The sequence below is a fragment of the Malaya genurostris genome, chromosome 2, assembly GCF_030247185.1.
Source record: "Malaya genurostris strain Urasoe2022 chromosome 2, Malgen_1.1, whole genome shotgun sequence".
Lineage (NCBI taxonomy): Eukaryota > Metazoa > Arthropoda > Insecta > Diptera > Culicidae > Malaya > Malaya genurostris.
The window spans coordinates 75,046,888-75,072,401 of record NC_080571.1 but is presented as its reverse complement, the minus strand read 5'-3'; the positions used below and the strand labels follow the sequence as shown (position 1 = coordinate 75,072,401).

The 25,514-nt window shown below is 37.1% G+C and overlaps 2 protein-coding genes and 1 long non-coding RNA gene across 3 annotated transcripts in view; 2 read left to right on the top strand and 1 right to left on the bottom strand.

Annotated features, from left to right (window-relative positions):
* Window positions 1–2,004: 2,004 nt before the first annotated feature.
* LOC131430463 (uncharacterized) lies at window positions 2,005–3,137 on the top strand. Its single transcript, XR_009229532.1, has 5 exons — window positions 2,005–2,195; window positions 2,248–2,439; window positions 2,503–2,589; window positions 2,648–2,863; window positions 2,921–3,137. It is a non-coding gene; the product is annotated as an uncharacterized LOC131430463 (long non-coding RNA).
* LOC131430462 (NADPH oxidase 4-like) overlaps window positions 2,962–25,514 on the bottom strand; it is a 29,960-nt gene continuing 7,407 nt past the window's right edge. Inside the window, exons 2-10 of the mRNA XM_058595476.1 lie at window positions 14,287–14,382; window positions 14,028–14,226; window positions 13,863–13,960; window positions 13,498–13,679; window positions 13,048–13,432; window positions 12,732–12,991; window positions 12,575–12,680; window positions 3,165–3,340; window positions 2,962–3,094 (exon numbers count right to left, since the gene is read on the bottom strand). Coding sequence (XP_058451459.1) covers window positions 2,974–3,094; window positions 3,165–3,340; window positions 12,575–12,680; window positions 12,732–12,991; window positions 13,048–13,432; window positions 13,498–13,679; window positions 13,863–13,960; window positions 14,028–14,226; window positions 14,287–14,382 — 1,623 coding nt within the window. The 3' untranslated portion in view covers window positions 2,962–2,973. The remainder of the gene's footprint in view (window positions 3,095–3,164; window positions 3,341–12,574; window positions 12,681–12,731; window positions 12,992–13,047; window positions 13,433–13,497; window positions 13,680–13,862; window positions 13,961–14,027; window positions 14,227–14,286; window positions 14,383–25,514) is intronic.
* On the top strand, window positions 21,660–24,733 carry LOC131430461 (cytochrome P450 4C1-like). Its single transcript, XM_058595475.1, has 4 exons — window positions 21,660–22,395; window positions 22,464–22,533; window positions 22,588–23,129; window positions 23,183–24,733. Exons 1-4 carry the CDS (start codon window positions 21,846–21,848, stop codon window positions 23,521–23,523), a joined length of 1,503 nt encoding a protein of 500 aa, XP_058451458.1. The 5' UTR covers window positions 21,660–21,845; the 3' UTR covers window positions 23,524–24,733.

The window sequence follows — 25,514 nt, the reverse complement described above, 5'->3', positions numbered from 1 at the left end:
AACTGTTAGTGCTCGAATTTGTAGTAGTTTTGATTTCCAAAGAGCTTCTGGGATGTAATTACTTCGATTTGTCATATTTTAGTCACTTTTTACAGCCAAGCGTCACAGATTTTCAATACATCGATGAAAGAATGAGAATTGAAATTCTGCTGATGCTCCCTGAAGACGTTAGTTTTGTTTCGTCTTGGCATAGAGGAAAGAGTGACGTTGGCAATTATACTCTCTCTTATTTTCAATGAGAACCGAAAATGCTTCGTCTCTCTTCGTTTGTTCTGGTCTCGGGCATTTACGAATGAGACAGTAAAATATTGAAAATAAGGTTGTTGGATTGGATTCTTTCATTGAGAATGCTTGACAATTTTAAGCTTTGTTTTTGAAGTTCAATTTGGGCTTTTTTGAGAAAATGATTGAGCTTTGAGAAACGATTCGATACTGGAACCGGAATTCTAAAATCGGTGTAGCCGAAATCAGTTAAATTCACCTGAGGAGTGTGTAGACATCTTTGAGAAATTCTAGTGCGAATTAAAATTTGAAGGTACATTCCGAATCCAAAAACGAATACCGCTCAAACTGAAATAAATTTATTTGGTAATCGACTATCCAAATCTGCAAACCCGATAAATCTGATTAATTTATGTGAAATGGAGATTTTTATGATCTCCCAAACCAGGAATCGGATCTGACTAAAAAGTAAGATGTTTTATAGGGTTTTAAGACCTCTCATTTGAATCATAGATGATTCTTAGATTTCATTTGAATCTTAGATCGGTTCTACGAGAAAAATGAGTTGCATTATTTTAATTTCATTTCACATATCATCCTGTAATTCCGTAATCAGAAGTCGGATCAAAACGTAATTCAGGAACCTTATTTGGGAGTATATTACTTTTCATATGAATCTGAGTTTGTAGACAACGGTTTAGCCATCTCCGAGAAAATTAAGTGAAATTATTTGTCACACACGCATTTGCTGATCTTGATGAACTGAGTCGAATGGTATATGGGAGTTATGTCCTTCCAGAATTTATTTATGGAATTACTTTCAACTTGAAAATGCTGCCATCATTAAGTTTACATTTCATATTCGAAAGATTATGTTGCCAAAAACGAACCGTGCTAAAATTGGTCCGAGGCAAATTGTCATGAAAAAGGATGCTGTACATAGTCTTTTTGGTATTTAGAAACAATTTTATATAACAGTATAAAAATAGTGTTTTACGTTGCTCCCAAGCAAGCTTTGTCATACAGCGCTCAAAACTCCTACTGCTGGAATAGGGGAAAAAGTCGTTTACACAAAAATGTCGATATCTCCGTTAAAAATGGACGGATTTTAACAATCTATGGCTTGTTGGATAGGTATTACCGTGTGGAATCTAAGTATAGAAACATATTCTGTTTTCAAGGTCAAGTGTGACAGATACTGTGAAAATTTTGACATAAAACTTCGTATAACTCAAAAAGTAAACATCCGATCTCAAAACCATGCAATAGCGTTCTAGGTGACGGGGAGACCTTCCATTTGCGACTAGTTTGATCAAAATCGGTCCAGCCATCTCTGAGATCTCGACCTCTTAGTTGACAACACACATACAGATACACACACATACACACACACACACACACACACACACACACACACACACACACACACACACACACACACACACAGACATTTGCTCAGTTCGTCGAGCTGAATCGATTGGTATATGGCATTCGGCCCTCCGGGCCTCGGAAAATTTTTCGAAAGTTTGAGCGAATTCTATACCTATTTTTTATATATATAAAAAAAGGTGAAAAGGGGATTTTCGTAACAAATTCTTATATCAGTCTGGTCTTCCTTTTTGTTTAAAATAACAAAAATGTTCTGTTTAGTATCAACGATACAGCTGATCGGGATGGCATTCGTCGGGATTATTCTTACTGTTATAAAATGGCGTTCTACAAAGTGTTCAATGACCAAACAACAAGATCTTTCTACGAGCCAGACATGCTCAGTTCTCAATATGTCAATAAGCAACTATTATAATCCTGCAGCAGTAGTGGAGCGGTTACGTTGATCAGCGAATGGATAATTATATTCAACAGTGGTACTCTGAATCGACACTGACTCTCGTTCATCAGTGTTTGCTTAATCGTAAGGTGGAAACATTTTCAAAATGGTTATAAAGGTCGATTATTCTATGCAAAACAGTATGGTGCGTCGACAAACAGTCCATTTGGAACAATTAATAATTTATTTGAATTTAGTTGACAGAGCTGGTCAGAGATATGAGAATATTTTTATCAGAATACGATACAATCGTCTTTCATAAAGAATTCTACCGAAAGATGTTTCTCTACTCACTCGGAGTTCTTCGAGAAAAGTTAGTTACATTGTTGCGAAAATTTAGTGATCTACCTCAGGAAGACTTCGATGTGAAAGAAATAGAGTGTTGCGGGGTACGCTACAACTATGATTATAATTAAACTTTTGAGTAATATTAAACTATATTCAACCGGTAGGTGTCGTTTCGTAAGAGTTCAGTTTTTCAACAGCACTATAATTTGGTTCACAACAGGAAAACACTGCAGTCTGTATCGTTGTGTGAGGTTCGTTAGTTTATCGATATTCGAAATAATTACTTCCAGCATCTGTTCTATTTTTCAGCTGAAAATGGCCATGACAAAGATTACCTTTTTTCAGCGAAGCTTGTCTAATTTTTTGGCGGCTGGTGAAATTGCTAATTGTGAGATGATAATTTGCCTGAGAAAAATTCTTAAAAAGATTGATACTACGTTAGAGTTTTCTGACCAACTTTAGTTTCATAAACTGCCAGATTAGGAAATATTACGAAGTAGAACATTGAAACTACCTATTTATTGTGTAAGTATGATTTTTAAATGAGTTAATAAATAAGTTAATACTTTTTCTTTCTTTCAGTTCTAATACAACAAGTGATAACTGAAACGAGTAGAGTAGTCCTTGTCCATGAGCTATCCAAATCCACAGTGAAGATGAGTAAATTTACATTCATGTTTCCTATGCTGCCTGCAAAATGATTTTACATCTTTAGTCAAACTTCTCGGTCCACAGCTATAGATTGTAACCGGCTTTCTGCAAATACACGAAAAAAATGTTATTGTTTTATTTAACGGCACTTACAGCTTTCAGTTAGTTGGCTTACCGTGGGTACAGCGTAACCAACTCCATAAACACTTCCTCCCAAATAGGACGGCCTTTGTAGATGCGAGCCTTGAGCGTGGGATAATCACTGAAGTATTCTTCTATCATGTTTTGGTTGTAGTTCTGTGTCCAGTAGAACTTCATTGTGAACCGATCCGGTTTATTCTGTTTCCAAAACTATGAAGTATTCAATCATTAATTACGTTGATTATGGTTAATCCAAATGAAAATTCAAAGCTTCAATATGATGTGCGAGGGATGTTCGCTTATGTTTAGAAATCGACAAGTAGTATCTGTTCGTGTACTACTCTAGCAGCTATCTATGATGTTGCTTTGATTCAGTAGTCATTTGTCTATCTGTTCGTACAGTAAAAAAAATCCATGATAATCATTTATTCCAGCAGCGGTGAAATTAGCGTTCTACTGAGATTTGTGTATGCAAAAAGATCTCCAGCCACGGAAATTCATCAAGGAGCAAGACTCGTTGCAAGCGTATGAGTAATACCAACAATGTGTGCGTAGAAACAAAATCCGGCGCTTCTTTTCCTGATTTTACTTAATAAATCTTCCATATGGTTGAAAAATAAACCAATCGATTCATACTGCTTAAAATTGCAATTCAAGAATAGCGAAAATCTTAGTCTAAAACTCTTCCGGGTGGGTCGGGTTTAAAGGTTTTTTTTTCAGAATTATCGTTCAACAAAATAAATTCAAATGTTTTGCATGTTAAAAAGCATCATTCGAACAATATTTTGTGATTTTTTCGTGGAAAAATATTGAGAAATAAGTCGGTGAAGAGGTATTTTTGAGGCACAGACTTATCAGAAGTGAACAAATGAACGCAGCATAGTTAGAGTAGATTTTTTCTAGACCCCAACGTCTTTGTTTTATTTTTTCTTATTTTTTAAATTTTTGGTGGTTGTTCAAAGTGAAAACTACGATTTTTCATGAAAAAATCCGCCATTTTGTAGGTGTAAAATCTCCCCAATGTAACAAACAACGAAAAGGAGAACGTTGGGGTCTAGTTTTTTATATGTAGAAATGTAATTTGTTATAATGAAACATTTCAAGAATGTTTTGTCAAGTTTTTAAGTCAATCAAAACAGAAGTTTTGGGCCTATGCGCTTAGTTCTTATTTCTTCGCAGTATGAGATAAACGAAGATAAAAGTCCATAACTTGCTGAGTTTTGTTCCGATAGGCATGAAAATTTCACAGAATATTCATGAAATGTTTTACTATAAGAAAACACAAATAAAAAAATAAATGATTTTTCAAAAGTGCTAGACCCTACCCGCTCCTTAATTAATATTCATGTAGAAAACGTAAAATGAATTTTAAAATTCGAAGAATTACGTTGGGTGCTGTTTTCAAATCTAGGAAATTCTTTGTATTTGAGGTTGTAATTAGATATTATTTGATTAATTTTAAACGAAAATGATTTTATAAATCTATTTGCTAAAAAAAAAAACCTAAATCAAATCTCTATGTGAACTGAAAATTTTCATCCGAGTATATAGGACAGTTTAAAATGATACGTTTGATTACAACACATGAATAATCATTTTGTTTTCCATATTTGTAAGGTTTTACTACCTGCTTTCGTTTAAACTCAAGTGAATTGAAAAAAATCGAATGCTAAATACAAGGGTTACAATTCAATTAAATGTATGAATCGATAGCTAACCTCCCGACAGCCGGACGTCCGGAGTTTTACGAACTTCGGAAAAAATTTCGTGGTAATAAACACATGATAATTTCATATATATATATATATATATATATATATATATATATATATATATATATATATATATATATATATATATATATATATATATATATATATATATATATATATATATATATATATATATATATATATATATATATATATATATATATATATATGCAGAGATCATTCTTTGTAGTCGCATAACGTAAGAACGGATGGACGGATTTACATGATTATTTTTTGTTTGATCAGTTTTTACCCCCACCGGGTTCGCACATCAAAAAAATTAGGAAAACTTACCGGAAAAGTAGGAAGATCCATAATTTTTTTTGTATGGACAAAGGAATTTTCCACTGAAAAAGTCGCCAATGGTTGATAGATCATAGATAGATGTCGGCGCGCAACAATCTTTAGAAGAACTAAAGTCGAACTAAGAGATTTTCTTTGCATTTTGCTTTCTAATGATTTAGATTACACTAAGCGCACATAATAAGTGGCAATTAGATGTTCAAAATGATTACTATAGTGGATTGAGACTGCCATGTTATATTTAATATCCTGTGAAGATTGTTCAAATTGGTAAGTTCAATTTCAAATTGAAATTTAAGCGTCGTCTCTCCAAGCAACCAAAAATATCTATTTTATTAGAGCTCTAAAGTACGCTTGGCACTTTTTGGCAACTTGAACGAACATAACAAGTTCTGAGAAAACTTTCTCACTGCTTAAAAGCTGCACAAGGAACTGCTTCAAAGTTTTTCCGTTACGTCGGAAATGAGTAATTCCTTAAAAACGGATTGCTCAGAATGCTTTGTATGCTGCTTAAGCCAAATCTTTTTTACGAACTTTTGATTACTTGGGCTAAATACAAATTGTAAATATATCCTATTCTATCGAATGAACAACTCCAGAAGAGGAACTTTTCTTTTTATGTCGAAGCCATTAGAGAGGGATCTCTGTTCAGTGCATTGATTCAAAAGAGGAGAAGATAATCTGTACATTTGTTCAATTTTTGCTTAACAGAAGTATTTCACATTTTCACATTATTTTTGTGATATTTCGTTTTGAGCCTAAGCGAATATGTGTCGAATTCCGTTGATTGTAGGTTAAGTAATCAGAAAAATAATGGAGAGAAACGTTAACCACTTAGTCGTATGACAATTCTGTCCGAAAACATAAATTTGAACAAATATTTTTTGAGCGAGACGAAGTTCGACGGGTCAGCTGGTATAATGATAAACTTACTAACAAAAAACCTCTTCCTGTGATGCATGTGGAAATGCAGAGGATTTCTTGGTTTCTAGTAGCAACATGAATTGAACTAACAATCCTTCCTTCCCAAGTGGATCTGGATTCGGACGTGACCAGCGTCGGTATTGATCAGCATGCCAGGGGTCAATACATTTTACACAATGTGAAACTACGTGCTATTCCCAAGCAAGCTGTTTCAGAAAAAAACATTTTGCAAGCTTAATTGAACGATTTGTGTTCTAGTTTTTGTTAAGACGTAGAGCCGTCTTTGTGGGAATTTACCAAGCAGCCACGCACGAACTTACGGAATCAGACGTATTATTCGACAATCAGAAAACACGCGTTAGATTTAGAAGTAGTAGTAGTTAGCAAGTTTAGTAATGTTTTGACAACGGAAGTTAAGTGAGGGGCATGCATATGCCAAAAAACAAAAATTACACTGTTACATCGAGTATGAAACATTTACTGTAAAAACCAGAACCCGTGTTGCTAGTATCTCTACACTCCTCCTCAACATCGGCTTCAGATGACCAGACCACTCAATTGCCGAAGTTGTTCTATGCGAATTCGACCCAATGGTTTAGTTAGTAGATCAGCTATCATCACTTCTGATGGGCAGTACACATATTGAATTTTTCCTGTTTGATGCAAATTTTTAACAAAATTATATTTAGGGTCAATATGTTTTGTCCTGTTGCTAAACTTATCCGAGCTGAGCATTTTCAAACAAGACTGGTTGTCCTCATTCAGCTGTACAGTTTTAACGCTCTCACCCAAATCGACTAGTAGACGCTGAATCCAAATCGCTTCTTGAGATGCCTCGGACAAAGCGACAAATTCGGCCTCCGCAGTTGACAATGAAACACATGTCTGTTTACGACATGACCATGATATAGTACCACCACAGAATTTAAACAAAAAACCACTGTTAGATTTACGATCCAGTCGGCATTCTGCCCAATCGGCATCAGCATAACCCACCAATCCAGAGTTATCTTCACGACTGCTGACCTGAAGTGTGCGATTTACTGTGCCCTTCAAGTAGCGTACGATTCTTTTTAATTCATTCCAATCTCGTTGCGTAGGATTCGAAAGCTTCCGACTAAGGATTGAAACGGATGCTGCAATGTCTGGCCGACTATTAACAGCAACGAACAATAGCTTTCCTACTAGCTTTTGATATTCAGAGTTATTTTCAAGAGGTTTATCTTCAGCGTTTGGTTTAAAATATCCAACATCAATGGGTATTGAAGACGATTTTGCACCCTGTAAACCGACGGATTTCACGATTTCCGAAATGTACTTTCTCTGTGAGATGCGAAAATCACCAGCACTATCACGGTCTACTTCGATACCGACATAATTACAAACGTCTCCTAAACTGATAATATCAAAGCTACGGGCAAGTGCCTGGCTGATCGACACGATAATTCCTTCATCCTCACTGGCGATAAGCAGGTCATCGACGTAAACCAAAATATAACACCATTTTTTGTTTACCACATTGCTGTACAAACATGGGTCCACGTCGCTTTTCTTGAAACCCTCACCTTCCAGTACACCATCAAGTTTGATGTTCCACAAACGAGCGCTCTGTTTCAACCCATATAAACTTCGTTTCAGTCGGCAGACCTTGCTTTCATTACCTTGAACTACAAAACCGGGAGGTTGACGCATAAACAACTCCTCCTCAAGGTCTCCGTTTAGAAACGCGGTTTTGATATCGTATTGCTTTACACACATTCCTCGTTTCGCCGCAACAGACAGAAGGGCTCGGAAAGTAGTCTGACGAACAACAGGTGCGAATACTTCATCATATTCACTGCCATATTGTTGATTGTAGCCTTGAGCTACAAGTCTGGCTTTAAATCGGGTTATACTTTCATCACTGGTGCGTTTAATTTTAAAAATCCACTTGCATCCCAATACACGTTTGCCTTCTGGAGCATCGACCAGTTCCCAGGTACCGTTGTTTTTTATAGACTCGAGTTCATCTAACATTGCTTTTTTCCAGTTGTCGCTATTTACACCAGACAACGCCTCTTTTAATGTTCTGGGCTCATCTATACCTACGGCTTCCACTGAACAGGCATAACGATGTGGTAATTTACCTTTCGTTGTTCTAGTTGATCTCCTCAAAACATCATCGTCATTAGCCGTTATTGCATCCTCCCAGACGTCTTCTTCATCTGAATTTTCCGCTGTGGGATCGCAACACTCAACCGCGTCCGGAACTCTGATCGCGCCATTTCCGATTAATGGTATCAATGCTTCAGTACTAGGAGAACGATCGTCTTTATTAGGCACATGATCGAAATTGTCCAAGAACTTAACATCTCGACTTATCGTAATCTTGCCAGATGAGACATCGATTAAACGGTACGCTTTGGATACATCACTATAGCCCATTAGTTTCAGTTTTCTTGCTTTTTCGTTAAGCTTACTTCGCTTCTCACCCGCAATGTAGCAGTAAACATCAATACCGAAAGTGCGAACATGGCTCAGATTTAGCTTCATTCCATGCCAACGTTCATACGGTGTAGCAGGAATAGTGCGAGAAGGAAGGCGATTCTGTAGGTAGTTGGCAGATACAACGGCTTCGCCCCAATAGCGGTCATCTAGTCCTGCTTGAATTAACATACATCGAGCCATTTCCACTAGATACCTGTTTTTACGCTCCGCAGTTCCATTTTGTTGTGGCGAATATGGTGCAGTGAATTGACCGATAATGCCATTCTGCTTCAAAAATCGTCTGACCTCCTTCCCAGTGTACTCACCACCATTGTCCGAACGGAGTGTTTTCGGTCGCTTACCGAATTGAGTTGAAACCATTTCCACGTACTCGCGCAGCTTATCAATTACCTCTGACTTCCGTTCAAGAATGTACACAAATGTGTACTTACTGAAATCATCTATGAACGTCAAAAAATAACGTCTTCCGCTTAACGTTGCTGTTCGCATAGGACCACAAATATCTGTGTGGATCAAGTCCAAAACGCCTGACGACTTGCTGTAAGATTCCTTCGGGAATGGCTTACGATTCATCTTCCCGCGAATACACACTTCACATTCTTCGCGACAGTTACAATTTTTAATCTTCATTCCTGATACCATAAACGGGAGCTTCTTCACAGCTTCACTGTCTCTGTGCCCCAATTTTCGATGCTTATCATAGATGCACTCGAAACTCTGTGTCACAAACGATGCACTTTCGTTTGCCATTTTTAATATAAACAAATTATTTGAAAGTTCAGCCACGGCACCAACATATCCGTTTCTAGTAATAGTTGCACCATTACCATCAAAATTTACTTCATAGCCTTTACTCACTAATCGCTTTACTGACAGTAAATTCGCTTTCATTTCAGGAACTAATATCACACCATCCATTGTGATCACATGATTCCGATTCGCATTATCAGTGACAATTAATTTACCGGATCCTTTCCCGGCGGATAATAATTTTTCTCCATTCGCGACACTAATCTCTTCTTTTGCAGTACTGTCAAACGTTCCGAAAAATTCACGGTTGTTCGCAATATGGCAAGTCGCACCGGAATCTAAAATCCAGACTCCCGTACAAAGGGCACCAGCGGTGAATGCCCATTCAGCCGATTCAACGTTAACCTGTACTACACTGTTAGCTTTATTTCCAGATTTTTCTTCTTTCCACTTTTTCCACTTATTACAGTTTGCTTTCTTATGACCTATCTTTTTACAGAAATAGCATATAACATCTTTTTCACTGACCGCAGCATGCAAGGCTGACTCCACGCAAATATCACCTTCTGTACGATTTGCTTCTTCAACCATTCGTCTATTAATTTACCTTTCACAAGATCCAAGGTCAAATCAGCATCCGGCCTTGCTTCTAGAGCAGTAATTAGCGTTTCGTATTCTTCTGGTAAGCTACTGAATAATATTGCCACCACCCACTGATCATCCAAAACAGCGTTGTTTTGCAATCCGTTTAATTTTTCCACCAAATCCGTCAGCATAGTAATATGCGCCTCCATGTCACCGTTGTGCTCCATTCGGAGTCGGCAAATCTTTCGCATAAGGGATACTTTCGTGCTTAGAGTCCTTTTAACATGAACCTTTTCAAGATTTTCCCACGCTTCCTTAGCGCTTTTAGCTTTTCTCACATGAATCAACTGGCTGTCCTCAACCGACAATCCAACAGATGCCATAGCTTGTTGATTTTTTACCTCCCACTCTGGAGTAACAGGCTCTGGTTTCACACTGTCAATTGCCTCCCAGCATCCGTCTTTTATCATAAGCAACTTCATTTTAAAACTCCAGTTTTCGTAGTTAGAAGCATTTAACTTCGTGAACGATACCAGTTTTTCACTCATTGTATGGCGATGAAAAAAAAAATCGGTTTCACTAATCCAACAATAAAAAATTGATTTTCGAACAAACACTCGCGACTCCTGTGCTCTGGGCCCATAACCTGTGGGAATTTACCAAGCAGCCACGCACGAACTTACGGAATCAGACGTATTATTCGACAATCAGAAAACACGCGTTAGATTTAGAAGTAGTTTTATTCATAGCAACCCAGTAAATCCGAACATCGGACGCATCGTGCAAGAAAGCTTTTGATTGCGTTTCGAGCTTGCATAGTGTATCGGTAGAACAAAAGAGTGAAGATATACCAAAGCAGAGAGCGGATGTCTGATTACTCAGGTGATGAGATATATCGGGGTTGGATTTCCAACCTCGAACATAGGGTCAGAGTTTTTCTGGCCCTAAGAGGCGAATGACCTAAAGGTTAAAGCCTCTATGATCGAAACAAAAGAATGTTTAACACTCTTTCACACCCTATCGGGGAGACGTCGGCTCGAAAATGCCTTGTTTGATATTCCTTCGCTCTGTTTCTCTAGCGATGCATAATGTAAACATAAAGCTTTTTTTTATGTCGACGCGGTTGATGCAAATGGTGCAGAATTGTCCGATGACGGGCCGATTGAAGCGCTACGATCGGCCCTATATCGTGCTCAATCGGTCCGATAATCGGACCGATGATCGGACTTATGCGGGTCTACAAATTTCACTGGGAAGTTTAGTAATGTTTTGACAACGGAAGTTAAGTGAGGGGCATGCATATGCCAAAAAACAAAAATTACACTGTTACATCGAGTATGAAACATTTACTGTAAAAACCAGAATCCGTGTTGCTAGTATCTCTACAGTCTTGAGCTAGTTTTAAATATCAGAATCTAGCGGGGAAAACAGATTGGAAAATTGACATGTGAATGCAATTATGTAATGAAAACCGCGAAAATGTTACCGCAGAGGCAGGACTCGAACCCGTAGCTAACTCCTAACCGGGGAAATTGTTTTACTGATCAAACTACCACATGAAGAGAAAATCCAAATGACTAGACGAAACCAAGCATGCTTCGCTGTACTTGATCACCACGGCATTCACTTTACAGTCCTATATGTACGGAAACAAATACAACAGAAGCACACATATCGATCACGAGTCTATTTTTTCCTCTTACTTTGCCGCCGACACTAATTTGAGATTTTGTTTTTGTCTATTTCGCTATTCATCGGGGGATTTCGCTACCCATCAGGGTCCACATCAGCGTCATAACAATGACGATCTCAGCCTATATGTGATATAGGGTTAGTCAATATGTGATCATGGAAAACAACTCTTGTTTTTTAATTGAATCAGTAGCACATCGAAAACGAACTAATGAAAACGTAACGGTTCCCTCATCTCTAAGATCGATAGCTTCACATAGGATATTCAATCCATTTATCTTCTTTTCAAAAATCGTTTCTGATTTTGTCATCCCTGCCTTGAGATATGCTATTAGCCGCATACCCTGCACTCTGATCAGATTCAAGATCAGTTTGTTTGCTATATTCTTGAATCAATCCGAAAAATTAAGTATCGATGGGGTCGCTGAGAATTCATTAAAGGTTATCTTTTATCTTTTATTTCATTCACCGGTTGATTTTAGCTTTTTTCAAGTTCCTTTCATGAATATATTTTCATTTTTTTTCTTTTTGCGATAATCAGAGACCATTTTAGAAAAAAAGGAAATGGAAATTATAGAATGATAGTACTCAAGGAAGTGCAAATTTTACCTTCTAGGGACCGTTTATAAACCACGTAGATCAAAATTTGGTACTTTTTAACAATCCCGGTTAAACTATTTTGTAATGTTTTTTAAACAATCGAATGAAACGCGCGAACGGTTAACCAAGCTAATCTAAATGTCTTGAAAAATTTTACATGTAATTATAAGAATATGTAGATTTTAGTAATTATTTGTTTTTTTTAGGCTGACGAATATTGTATTGTGGGACAATTTAGGTGGTAATCGAGAAAGTTAATAAGTAGGCACTCTATCGTATATAGTAAACTGAAAATATAAATTGTATCTATCCATAATCGAGTGACACTTACCCTATCTTGAAGTTTGGCTATTTCATCCGCAAACCAGGTGAACATCTCTGCATTTTTCACTATCCAAATCAGATGTATTCGAGAAGGGTGATTAGCATTCATATTTCTGAAAAACGGGTCAGTCAATGAGTTGGACATAGTATTTGGAACCACCTACAGTAAGTATCTAACAAAACCAGCGAATGGTGTTATACCGACTCCTGCGGCTATGTAGACTATGCGTTCGTTCGTGAGCATACTAGCCATTGGTGACGGATACGGTCCATCGAGGAGAAATTTGATTCTTCTGTAGTACTCAATTCCTCCAGAACTTTTTTTGAAACGTTCTTTCTCCAAGACAGCATCGTAGAGTTTTTGCGTCCAGTCACCTCGCACTGCGATTGCCAAAGACACCGTATTATGGATGGCTGTTGGAAACTAAATTTGATAACCTGATTAAATCTGTGAGGAAATACAAAAGTGAATTGACCTACGTCAACTACGGAAAAAGGATGCCACTCGAGAGTTGAGAGGGCAGGACATTGGATCAGAACGTACTGGCCCGGTTTTACCGAGATTTGTTTGTTGCAAGTAAAGCGCAGTTTAAGGTAGATACCGTTTCCGGGAAGTACATACGATTGCAATGTACTAACCCTTTTACTATTCGAATGAATAATTAGATAGCGATATGTAACATCTAGGACGTACACAGATAATCCTATCAAGGGCCAAATCCACGCGTGTTTTTCATCTACTGTGAACTCAGGATCTTCTTTGCAGATAGCTTGAAGAACCGAATCGTTCCGGAAAATGTTTTCATCAATCAAATCGCAACCGTTTGGATGAGCCTTCACGTTACTCTGATATTTCAGGATATTGCTACAATGGGAATGAAGTTGTTATTGAAATCGGTTCAGCCCGTCAGATCGACAGTCTATGCTTACCTGAGCGGATGGTAAAACATCATGCCGTAAAACACAATGAAAAGATGATGTGAAGTAATGAAATTGTTGTAGAACCGATCTCGCATTTGACGACTGGAGAAATACGCTATGGCAAACAGAGCAATCATCATTACACAACCCGAGAATCCCGTCGGAGTGGCAATTAGCAGTCGGAAAACACTCTGTTGAGAAAATTATTCAAAGCTAGTTAGCTAAAGTCTGGAATAATCTTTCATGTAATTCTACTTTTTCTTTCTTTATTCTGGATAGATACGTATTTCGTCTATCAGTTGCTTATTACTCTAGCTCTGAAGAAGCCTATAAGTAGTAGACAAAATACAGTGACATTGTATTGCGGAACTTACATCACGTTTGCTAACAGCCCAATTGATAGTAGGGAACCTTTCGTTATAATGCTCAATGAAATTGATTATGTTAGCTAAATGGGTCAGTGTGTGTATCACTATAAAACAGAATTTTATATTTCAATAATCTTAGTTAGGTCATAAAAAAATTTTGAATCTACTTACTACCAACGATAATCAAAAACGCACCCAGCGCTATATGTACAGCCTTAACTTTTTCTAGATAGAAAACCAACGCTCTAATAGAACATCGAGCGAACAGAGAGTTCATGAAAAGATTGAATGTTCGGCACATAGGAAGCGTTATCAAAGCCATGATGAGATTTAGCACCGGAGCAGTTGCACGGGATATGCATAATCCAATCTGGAATTTCAGTATTAATATATAATGTTCCCGTATCTGTTATCTGTGATCAAAACTTACCCCTAGGATTTTACTCAGGTAATAATATCTTGGCTCGTGGTGGTAGTTTGAGAAGATTTTGCAGAATACAACAAAATTGAACCCAAGCCATACAAACTGAGGAAAAGGGAAACAGTTTATTAGGTCATTAAATTATTAAATTATTTATTTCTATGGATAGCTATGTTTTTCAGAGTAGAAGCGAATGCTCAATATAGAAACTATATAATCTTTTGTGAGTTTAAATATCCCTACAAATAAATAATCATTAATTGATAACAAACAGTTCTATTTCACAAGTGTTTATCAAGGAGTTTTTGTTTAAGAATAGATATATCAAGAAACAATTTTAATTTTTATAAATACTTGTAGCAGTCTTAAGAGTTACTTCATAAATCTAGCATAAACTACTATAAGATCATATTTCCGCTAGACCATATTTCATATGAAGCAAAATAAAAAGTTAGTATTTAACCTTCGTTAAGAAGGGCATTTTACGACAGGGTTTAGGAAAATCGCATTTCTGACTTTCTCATATAAAAAGGATATGCAATTACTGCGAAAACCGATTTTTGAACCGATAGCCGGAGGATTGAGTACTGTATACTTTTCGAATCAGCTTCATATAAGAGGTATTACTTTTCCATAGAACGATACTTTCATCTGGAACCGACTTCCGGCTCTGCTAATACAGGGTAGTATGCGCTAAAAATTTCAAAAACTACCCACTCAATTTTCTCGAAGATGACTGAACTGATTTCCAATGAAAGGTCTTACAATTTCATAGAACGTTGTTGAATTTTATTTGGATACGACTTTCGGTTCCAGAGTTACAGGTTGATAAGTACAAAAAAATCATTTTTAATGAACGTGCATCTATGCACGGCAATGTAAAATTAATTGTAATTCTTATATTGTGCAAACCTTGCTTGTGGATGGCCACCATTGGTAATCAACTACTTCAAAATGTAGCTCACTTCATTCTCTCAGAGATGGCAGATTTTCACAAACTTAGGTTCAAACTTAGAATTCTTACGATTCTAAAGATTGTTATTGATTTTCAACCGGATTCAACTTTCAGGTTGAAGTCATTTAGGGAAAGATGCTTTCCTCAAAGTGTTTCAATTTGTGGGTCATGCTAGTTCACTAGTCGAACAAAGTTTTATGATTCTATTCAAGATTCATTGTAAACCTCTTACTTTTTTTTTATAGGAAGTTAAGAGGTTTGCTGAGAAAACCAGCTTTTGATAGGACCACTGGATATATACCTTAGTGTTATCGGAGATGGCCGGACCGGTTTTAACAAACTGAGTGTCTTTGGAAATTACTCTTTGGTTGTGAGTCAAGTTCTGAAATCAATTGACTGTTACTTCCGACAGTTTTTTGACAATATCTATCACAATTAACGTTGAAAACTTAAAAGATGCGTCTATTCATCGTGCTTCGTTAAAAACCCCAACTATTGGGATATGGAAAATAGATATCTCCGTAAATAGTTGACGGATACTTACAATCTACAACTCAAAATCAGGAAATGTTTAAATAAAAGTTTGCATAACTTGAAAAGTAATCAGATCCCAGAACAAAAACTTCCTGCAAGACCTTTCATTTGCAACTAGTTTGAGCAAAATCGGTCTAGCCTTCTCTGAAATTCACGGCTCTTTATTTTGCACACATATACAGACACACATGCATACACACAAACAGATATTTGCTCAGTTCGTTTCCAAACTATAAGCGAACTCTAAACCTCCTATATACAATGCTTCATATCTCAGCACCAATCCATTTTAAAGAGCTCATGTGTTCGGCATGTTTTTTTTTGTAATACAACTACAACTTCTCTGAAATGAATTCTCCATCACGCAATATGGGCAAATTTTAACTTTAGCCTCACTTCTAGGTAAAATACCGACAATTTTAATTATATCAGTAGAAGGGGAAAGAATTTTTCTGAAGGCATTTGTTCCAAAATCAATCTCTGAAGCGTATACAAAAAACCTTTTTAATCCTACTAAAAGTGTAATGATGCCTTTCTCATATTACTTATATTTTCAAAAACATCACTAGATAATTCTGTAAAATTTTTTTTTTCAAACTCGACTAAAATCAAAAACATTCTTTGGGTATAAACTACCATAACCTTTTCAATTTGCAAACGGTTATGTCAAGTTAAAATAGATTAAAATGTGACAACCCTGTACGCTATACAAAATTGAACAAAGCATGCTGTGTGCTACGCGGTGGTTTTTTTTCTGCCCTACCAGCACGTACCGATACGTACCGAAATTGCATAATTTCGAAACCGAAAGTCGGATCTGAATGAAATTGCACAGTAACTTTTAAGTAACTGAGAGCTTTAGTTTAAATTACGATTTGTGAAAATCGGTTCAACCGTTGCTGAGAAATCGAAGTGAGTTCCGTTTTTGTAGCTTTTCTTCACTATTACCAGAGCGTTCGAAAACGGAAACCGGGAACTCTCAAAGTAGATTCATATATCCACTAACTAACAAGGTCTGCCAACTAGATAAATTTTCCAGTAAATTTTATAAAAAATTGATTTTCGTTGTAACCCTGTGGGTTTCATGTAAATTCCTATTTGGCTCCACCACCAATTCATCTCTTCCTAGTTTTCCCTTGGCTACTCGTAAGCGAGTTACTCTCCCTCTCTTGGGTATCGCACTTGGCACTCGATAAGTGTCATGCTACACAGAATAGCAGTGGAAGGGTACCTTCCGTCAGACCCTGTCGATTGCTCCGTTCTTGTGTTGACTCTATAGTGGTTTGAGCATTGAGGCTTGGTGAGGTTCGTCCAAAGATGGAGCCACCTGAGACCGTGTTGCCAAACAATAAACGACCTGTAAAAGTATGCATTTTTGTCGAGAATTTTGGTTGCATTCCGATAAATGTCAGTCGTGTCTCACAACACTAGTTAATAAAACAGCTTAGCTGGAAATGAATCGATCTTTTTAGACCGTGACTGTCCAGCAAGACAGAACTAGACCGCGACGGAAACTGAAACTTATATCTAGTGGATGAAGAAAAATCTAAACCGCGTAAATTGAACAAATATCTCAGTATCAGTCAGTCAGGCAGTTCGCTTGTCTGCCGGACCTTTTTCTTTACGATCGGAACAAGTTCCGATCTTTCTTCACAGTTTATAGAACGGGTTATGGCGTGGAGTGAAGTTACCAAAGAAACGCCAGCGATCGACCGCCATAACAACCACTTAAGCGTCCATCGTCGATTAACGCCATTTTGAAGTGCGGCTAGTATCGACCGTGATTTGGCGCCATCTTGTTAGCATCACGAGGTCGCCTAGAGAAAACACACATCGCAAACCAGAATTGATGGTGATGGGAGCAGGGAGTACCGAAGGGACCACGTTAAATGAAATTCCAACGTCCCAACTTAACAAGCTGTTATACCAGGTATCGTGTCACGTCAGTAGTAAATAAGAAAAGATTTTGTGAATTTAGTTAGTAAGTCAAAAGTTAGATTAGGGCATTTAGAAGAGGATGAAATTAAAGCCGGTGATTATTAAACAATTTACACTGGTTCTCGCTCTCGTTACGATTTCCTCGGCTACAATGAGCCATACGTAATTGCTCTTGCATGACGGTTACCTCGAAAGGGTTTTAATTCAGTCCGCTTTTGAGTATCCCTAGTTGTGGAGTTGTTTTGCCGCAGTCCGGTGGAAACCCTGTTGGTCTAATGGACTCCCCCCGTTCGTGCTAAAAGAGGTGTTATGAGGGTGGTGTAAGTATTCGATCTGTGTACAGTCGCTTACCTTTTAGAGCATTCCCAGCGATTTCCTAAAACTTAGGAGCCAGCAATTTTAAATATAAAAGAGCTACATCGTTTCGCCATCACTTTTGAAAAAATCCTCACGAAATTGAATATTTTTCACTCATTGCGCTGTAATACCGGAACCGGAAGTCGGATCTGGATCAACTTTTCGTGAACATTTTAAAGAATTTCAAGTCCTTTTATTTGCATCTTAGTTTGAAAAAATCGGCCAGTAATAAACCGTCACTCGTTTACGCCTGAGACGTCAGAAATAATATAGCACTTGTGCAATATTATTTGAGGGTTGCATAAGTAGTGCAAACTTTGCGTCTGCTTAGCGGTTTAAGTTGAACTGCTAAGCACGAGATGGCAGTTCAATTTGAACTGCTTTTAGGCACTGACGAGCCGAAGGCGAAACGCTAAAAAATATTAACAAATTAGTTAAATAAAACTATAATACAGTATATTTATTCATCTTGGGGGTTCAACTTTTGTGATACGCACTGTAAGTATTAGTTTTGGTCAGCCCATGCGCTGAAGTTGCACAAACAGGTTGTTTAAGCGGTAATATTCACTTGCGAAAAAGCTTTGATAAACTAAACTTTTCGTTCAGTATTTGTTAAAAAAGAAACTAGTTTTGCGCTCATTTCAAACAGATAAATCTTACACAACATTTTTCGAATTTCAAATTTTAAATTTTTTGTATTTGTTTCTGAATTTGAAGAAAACTGCACACATTGACCCAAAAATTAATGAGGCGGCTTAAACTATGCGGACTCAGCATTCTTTCTCAATCCGGCTTGTCATTTTTGCCTTTCTCATATAGAAAGGTTATGCAATCACTGCGAAAACCGACTTTTGAACCGAGGCCCGAAGGGCCGAGTGTCATATACCATTCGACTCAGTTTGTCGAGTACGCGAAATGTCTGTGTGTGTATGTGTGTATGTGTATGTTCTAACTTTTCTCATAGATGGCGCGACCGATTTTCACAAACTTAGGTTCAAATGAAAGGTGGTGTGGTCCAATACGTAATTCCTGAATTTCATGCGGATCCGTCTTCCGGATCCGGAATAATAGGGTAAAGTGGGTTAAAAATTGTATACCATCACTTAAAATGGGGAAAAACCTTAAAAAAATTCTAAATCGACCTCAAATCTTTTCCAATTGATAGTTTTTATCAGTAGACGGTCAAACAAACCGATTTCGGTTATACTTTTAAGAGTCGAAGAAAATTATTTTGAAAAATACCACAGTATTATATATGATAGTGTGATTGATATGAGAAAGACATCATTACACCACTAGGTGGAATTAAATAGGTTTTTATCTTGTGGAGAGTTTATAGCCATTGCACTAGGGTAACAGAGGTATTTTGGCCACTTCATATATTTTGGCCCACTCAACAAACTATATGGATTCAATCGATCTTAGGTAACCCATATTGCATCAGTTTGAAGCTAATCACATTAAATTACCTATTGCGGAAGGATTTCTCAAAGATATTAAAACATTTGATGGATATTTTTACAAAGTGGGCCAAAATAAAATCGATCCTAAAGCGGGCCAAAATACCTCTGTTACCCTATATGGTCTGAAACAGGAAATTAGCGCGACAAAATATTTTCACTATTAAATATTAGTTTTTTGTAGTTGGTGTCTTCACAAAAGTTGTTTTTAATCAAATGACGCTCCTTTTGACGAAGAAAGTTACTAGGGTGGTCCTCATTTAGACTGAAGTCTGAAATCTAACTTTCTTAATTGAGCTCAGGAATGATTTTGTTGTGCAATAAAGTTGTAGGATATTTTATTTTAAGCAACTTTGTTGAAAAAAGCACCTCTCTAGCTCTTCATTTGATCGAGTTACATCAATTTTCCCGAGTAAAAGTAGGGTGCTGAAAAATCACTTTTTTTGTTATAACTTTTTTGTGAAACGTTCTATGGAAAAGTTGTCTTGAGAAGAGTTGTTGAACTAATCATTGCGCATAATTTTGCGTAACCAAGCTTTTTCATATGAGCTACCAGTAAAAAGTTATGATTGTTTTTTCATCGAAAACTAGTCAAGCTTCAAATATTCATTAGATGTCAGATCGATAAAAATGTATCCTATGCGGTTCCTGAAAGGTCATGATATAAGTAAAAATTTAGAAGAAAATTGGAAGGGTGTTATTTTTTTAACTTATTTAAACTAGTCTTAAAAATACCTTCAAAAATCCCAAAAATATTGCATAACTTATAAACGCCTTAACGTATCAACATACTTCCTTCGGGAAAATAATAGTATCAAATTAGTTCTATAAGTGTTCCATACATTGTCCTTTCGAGAAATAAGACACACAAAAACTACAGCCGAAAATATATTTTTTGTAAGTCAAAGCACTAAATTTTTTGTAAGTCAAAGCACACACAAAACACTTTATCATGGCCAACTAGTTCGGAATAACCATATTACACAGTATCTCTAATCCTCAGTTGCTCAAACTCAATTAAGGTAGTTATTTTGGTAATAAATTAATTAAAATTGTTCTGCAATCTATTTTCGGCTGTAATTTTTGTGTGTCTCATTTCTCGAAAGAACAATGTATGGAACACTTGTAGAACTAATTTGATAGTATTATTTTGCTGAAGGAAGTATGTTGATACGTTAAGGCGTTTATGAGTTATGCAATATTTTTGAGATTTTTGAAGGTATTTTTAAGACTACTTTAAATAAGTTAAATAACACCCTTCCAATTTTCTCTTAAATTTTCACTTATATTATGACCTTTCAGGAACCGTATAGGATACATTCTTATCGATCTATTTGAAGCTTGACTAGCTTTCGATGAAAAAACAATCATAACTTTTTACTGGTAGCTCATATGAAAAAGCTTGGTTGAAAAAAATTGTGCGCGATGATTAGTACAACAACTCTTTTGAAGACAACTTTCCCGTAGAACGTTTCACAAAAAAGTTAGAACAAAAAAAGTGAATTTTCAGGAGACACCCTACTTTTATTCGGGAAAATTGATGATGCTTTTTTCAGCAAAGTTTCTCAAAATAAAATTTCCTACAACTTCATTGTACAACAAAATCATTTTTGAGTATAATTAAGAAAGTTAGATTTCAGAATTCAATCTAAATGAGGACCATCCTAGTAACATTTTTCAAATGTACTCAACATTGTTCTACAATGATTTTTCCGACAGAATTGTGAAACTTAACAGTGATAAGTTGCACAATCGATTTCGACGTCTTTCTGAACATATCAAATAAGAATTCTAAAACAATTGTAGAACATGTTGAAATTTCAATAAGTTACATTTGCTACTCGGGGCGTGTAATTTATTTGAAGAACGTCATGAATAAATTGAGCTAGTGTTAAAACAGTTCCAGCAAAACTGTTTGCAAATGCATTGTCGCGAATCGAACAAAGACAATTTTTCTCAACAGGCGACGAAGAAAAAAAAATGCATCACGTACATATGAGTAGAATGACAAAACATAAAAGTGTCGTTGCGTGCCAACACTCATTATTAACGCCATTAGTGCACCGTTTTTCGCTAAACATCCGTAATCATTATAAATGAAGTTGCACTTTTGGAAAACAAGTCTAATTCTCACCGCAGACAAGTGATCATACCAAGATGACCCTTGTTTTGCGAGAACTGTTTTCTGTTTGTTTCAGATAAATTGTGTTCGTAGCATTCGTATATGCTATGACACTTGGAGGGTTAATCGAGTTGTAGTACATTTTATAAAAGCAACCAACGGCCCTTAGCAGTACTTTTCTAAGTCGACAGCTAGTCCGAAAATGTTCTTATTATGGCACTTTCTAGCGCTGCCACTTCTACTTTCGGTCGCCGCGTATCTCGTGTTTCGTTGGAAGAACCGTCGTTTTGATCGAATTTCTGCCGAACTACAGGGACCGAAAGGATATCCATTCATCGGCTGTGGTCATCTCTTCATCGGAAAAAGCAACGAGCAACAGTTCGCCATTTTAAACGACATTACGAAAACCTATCCTTCGCCCGTTCGAGCCTGGCTCGGTCAGAAGTTTGTGGTGTTCATCGATAACCCGGAAGATTTGCAAATAGTTTTGAATTCACCCAACTGCCTGGAGAAAGCCGATGTTTACCGATTCTTCCACTGCGAAAAAGGTTTATTTTCATCTCCAGCCAGTGTTTGGAAAGTCCACCGGAAGCTTTTGTCACCATGTTTTAGTCCTAATATTTTAGCCAGCTTCTTGCCAATATTCAATTTGAAAAGTGCAATTTTAGTGCAAAGAATTGAGAAGCATGTCGGGCGGAAAGAATTCAAAATCAATGAGGACATTGCAAGATGTACTTTGGATATGATTTGCGGTAAGACTATTAGAGTAACGAGGACGACATTTCTATTGAACAAACAATTTTTCCGATACAATTGTTAGCTACCACGTTGGGAACCGATATGGACTTGCAGAGCGACGAAGGAACTGAATACATAAGGGCTATCGAAGAGTATTGATGCTGCCATTGTGGGTAAAGACTTTTAATTTAATTTTGTACTTGCAGAGCATGTGAACTAATAAATCAGCGTGTGTTCAAGCCCTGGCTCCATCCAGATTTCATCTACGAAAAAACCAAAAATTTCCAATTGGAGAAGGAGAGTTTTGAGAAGGCTTACAAAATGGCACGCAAGGTTTTAAAACTTAAGCAAGAGCAAAGAAGCAAATCCAAATATGTTCCGACACGTGCTGAAGACGAGAAAAAGCCTCAGATTTACATTGATCAAATTCTACGGATCGCAGAAGAGACAGACATTTTCGATGATGCCGATATTCGAGACGAGCTGGATACTATTATAGTAGGAGGAAATGAAACATCCGCTGTGACTCTGTCACATGTGGTTCTCATGCTGGCCATGCACCAAGACATTCAAGAAAAAATGTACAACGAAATAGTAAACGTAATTGGATCGCAAGATCCCTCAATCCCCGTGCATAACGATCACCTCGCCAATTTGAACTACACCGAAATGGTCATCAAGGAAACAATGCGTCTATTCCCGGTTGGAGCAGTCATTGGCAGAACCTGCACCGCTCCTACCAAAATCTGTAATCTGAATCTATTGAACAATTGGTTTCAGTATTAATACTTACACTTACAGCAAAAGCTACGCTTCCCGAAGGTACTGTCATCATATTGGGAGTGTTTAATGTGCATCGTAATCCTAAGTACTGGGGACCACAAGCGGAAAGGTTTAACCCCGACAATTTCCTGCCCGAACGAGCAGCGGAACGCCACCCGTACTCATATCTACCGTTCAGTGGAGGACCCCGGAACTGCATCGGTTACAAGTATGGTCTTATGTCGATGAAGATCATGATGTGTCATCTGTTGCGATCATACCGATTCCGGTCTCCACTCAAAATGGAAGAATTACAGTTGAAAATGAGCATCACTCTAAAGGTTACCAACAAACATTTGGTGCAAATCGAAAAGAGATAATGGTCAACATCAGGTCGTTTACTCGAAAATCTTATCAAATGGATTATTGAAAACAGTCGAACCCGTCTTCTGGTTATATAGGGTAACGGTATCCCAACTCATCTCAGCTCCAGTGTTCATTCGTCTCCTATATTAAAATCATAAGTTCGAGTAAAATTGTGGTGTAATGATGGTTGATGTCATTCTCATATCACTACTATTCTCATATACAATGTTGTGGTAATCTTCAAAATATTTGTTTGTTGTGCATCAACTAGTATAACCTAAAAAATAAGACAGTTCCCAGCTTGTATACCGTGGACCTCAGGTCCTCAAAGCAGTTTTTTTCGGTCAGCAATTATTTGTAGTAATTATTCGGTTGTTATTGTGGTATCCTGAATTATCTGATATCCACATTGAGTGTGGGTATGATTGGTTTAGCGTGTAGAGCGCGGGAGAGTCTGGATGACGGTGGAAGACGAGGAGTGAAAGGCGTCGAACGGGTATGTAGAATATAAGTTGATAACTGCTAGATGGAGAATATCACATTGGCGATCCTGCCATGATAAACTGATCTGGAGAATCTTGAATTCATTTTCATCGATAGTATAGTGATTTTCACTGTCGCTAGAAAAGATTGCGATGCGATAAGATAGCGACAAAATGCCGCAAAGATCGCGAAACTGTCATTCGCATCGATTCAACCCCTTCGAGACCACAAGCCAGAAAAAAATATTTTTTAAATTGACCGTTACAATGACTAATTTTTTATTTATTATTAAGAAAACTTCAGTCATAATGAATTCATATTGATAATGCGTATGAGGCAGATTACGGCTAAAACTTGCACGGATTTTTTAAGCGTTTGCTATTTATTTGACATAATGTACGATTCAGACGATCCACCTCTTTCCGTCACCGCCACCGGAACGTCAGCTTCCGTCAAAATTAGTTTAATACTTTCTTTACCGGAACGTTCACACGCTCCGTCCGTCAAGACGTTCCGTGACGGTGACGTTACGTGTGAATGGCTCCATAAGAATGCATGTAATTAATGTTGACTGTGACAAAATAAGACGGATCGTCTGAATCGTACATAATGATTATTTTGTGCTTAGTATGTTCCCTTTTCATTTATATTTTGTATTAATCGACGCCTTGGTTTTCAAAACCTCGTGCTTTATTCGATTGTGCTATTTGTCTACTCTAAAAAGTTGGTCGTCTTTGACAGATATACATTTGTTGATGCTTTCGATGAACAATGAAATAACAATTGTCGCTAAGGAATTTCACCAGTTGAAAATGCAATTGGCCTCAATCCAACAGTCGATTAATTTTTCTTTTGGCTCTAATGCTAGTTAATTTCAATACAACAGACAGCGAAGGGGTTAAAACAACTGTCTAATTTTCTGGCAGCGATGCCAGGTGAAATTTTAGGCGTCTGCGTTTTAGAAATGGTCCTATTCGACCTCAATATTTAGAAGTATGACGAAAAAACCAAACGAAAACCCTACAGTAATAGCAAATGTCATTAAAATGGACAATTGTTTATAAAAATTTCGAAAATCTGCAAAAAAGTCGGCTTAATTGCAAGTCTGCTAACAAACGAAATTGCAAATTTACATACCAATCTGCAAACCTGGCATCAGTGGTTCTGACGCTCATTATTTCGCTATCCTGCGACGATTCCGTCGCATTCTATGTCCAGCTGAAAACCACTATACGTTTAAAATGTTTTATAAACGACTAGCTGACCCGTCGAACTTCGTCTCGCTTGAAATTATTTTTTAAATTTATCTTTTCTGACAGCAGAATTGTCAAACGGTGATGTTTCTTCCCATTATTTCACTGATTATTTAGCCTAAAATAAACGAATTACGATGAATTCGTATCCAACACATTTACTTCTGCCCGAAATATCATACATGTTAAAAGATTTTGTTATGGAAAAATTAAGTGAATGCACCGACTGCCATTTTATCCCTTGAGTCAGTGCATTGAACAGAGATTGG

Coding starts and splice junctions, on each gene's coding strand:
- LOC131430461 (XM_058595475.1), top strand. CDS start 21,846: ATGTTCTTATTATGGCACTTTCTAGCGCTGCCACTTCTACTTTCGGTC. Junction 22,534..22,587: donor TACATAAGGGCTATCGAAGA/GTATTGATGCTG, acceptor TTGTACTTGCAG/AGCATGTGAACTAATAAATC. Junction 23,130..23,182: donor CACCGCTCCTACCAAAATCT/GTAATCTGAATC, acceptor TTACACTTACAG/CAAAAGCTACGCTTCCCGAA.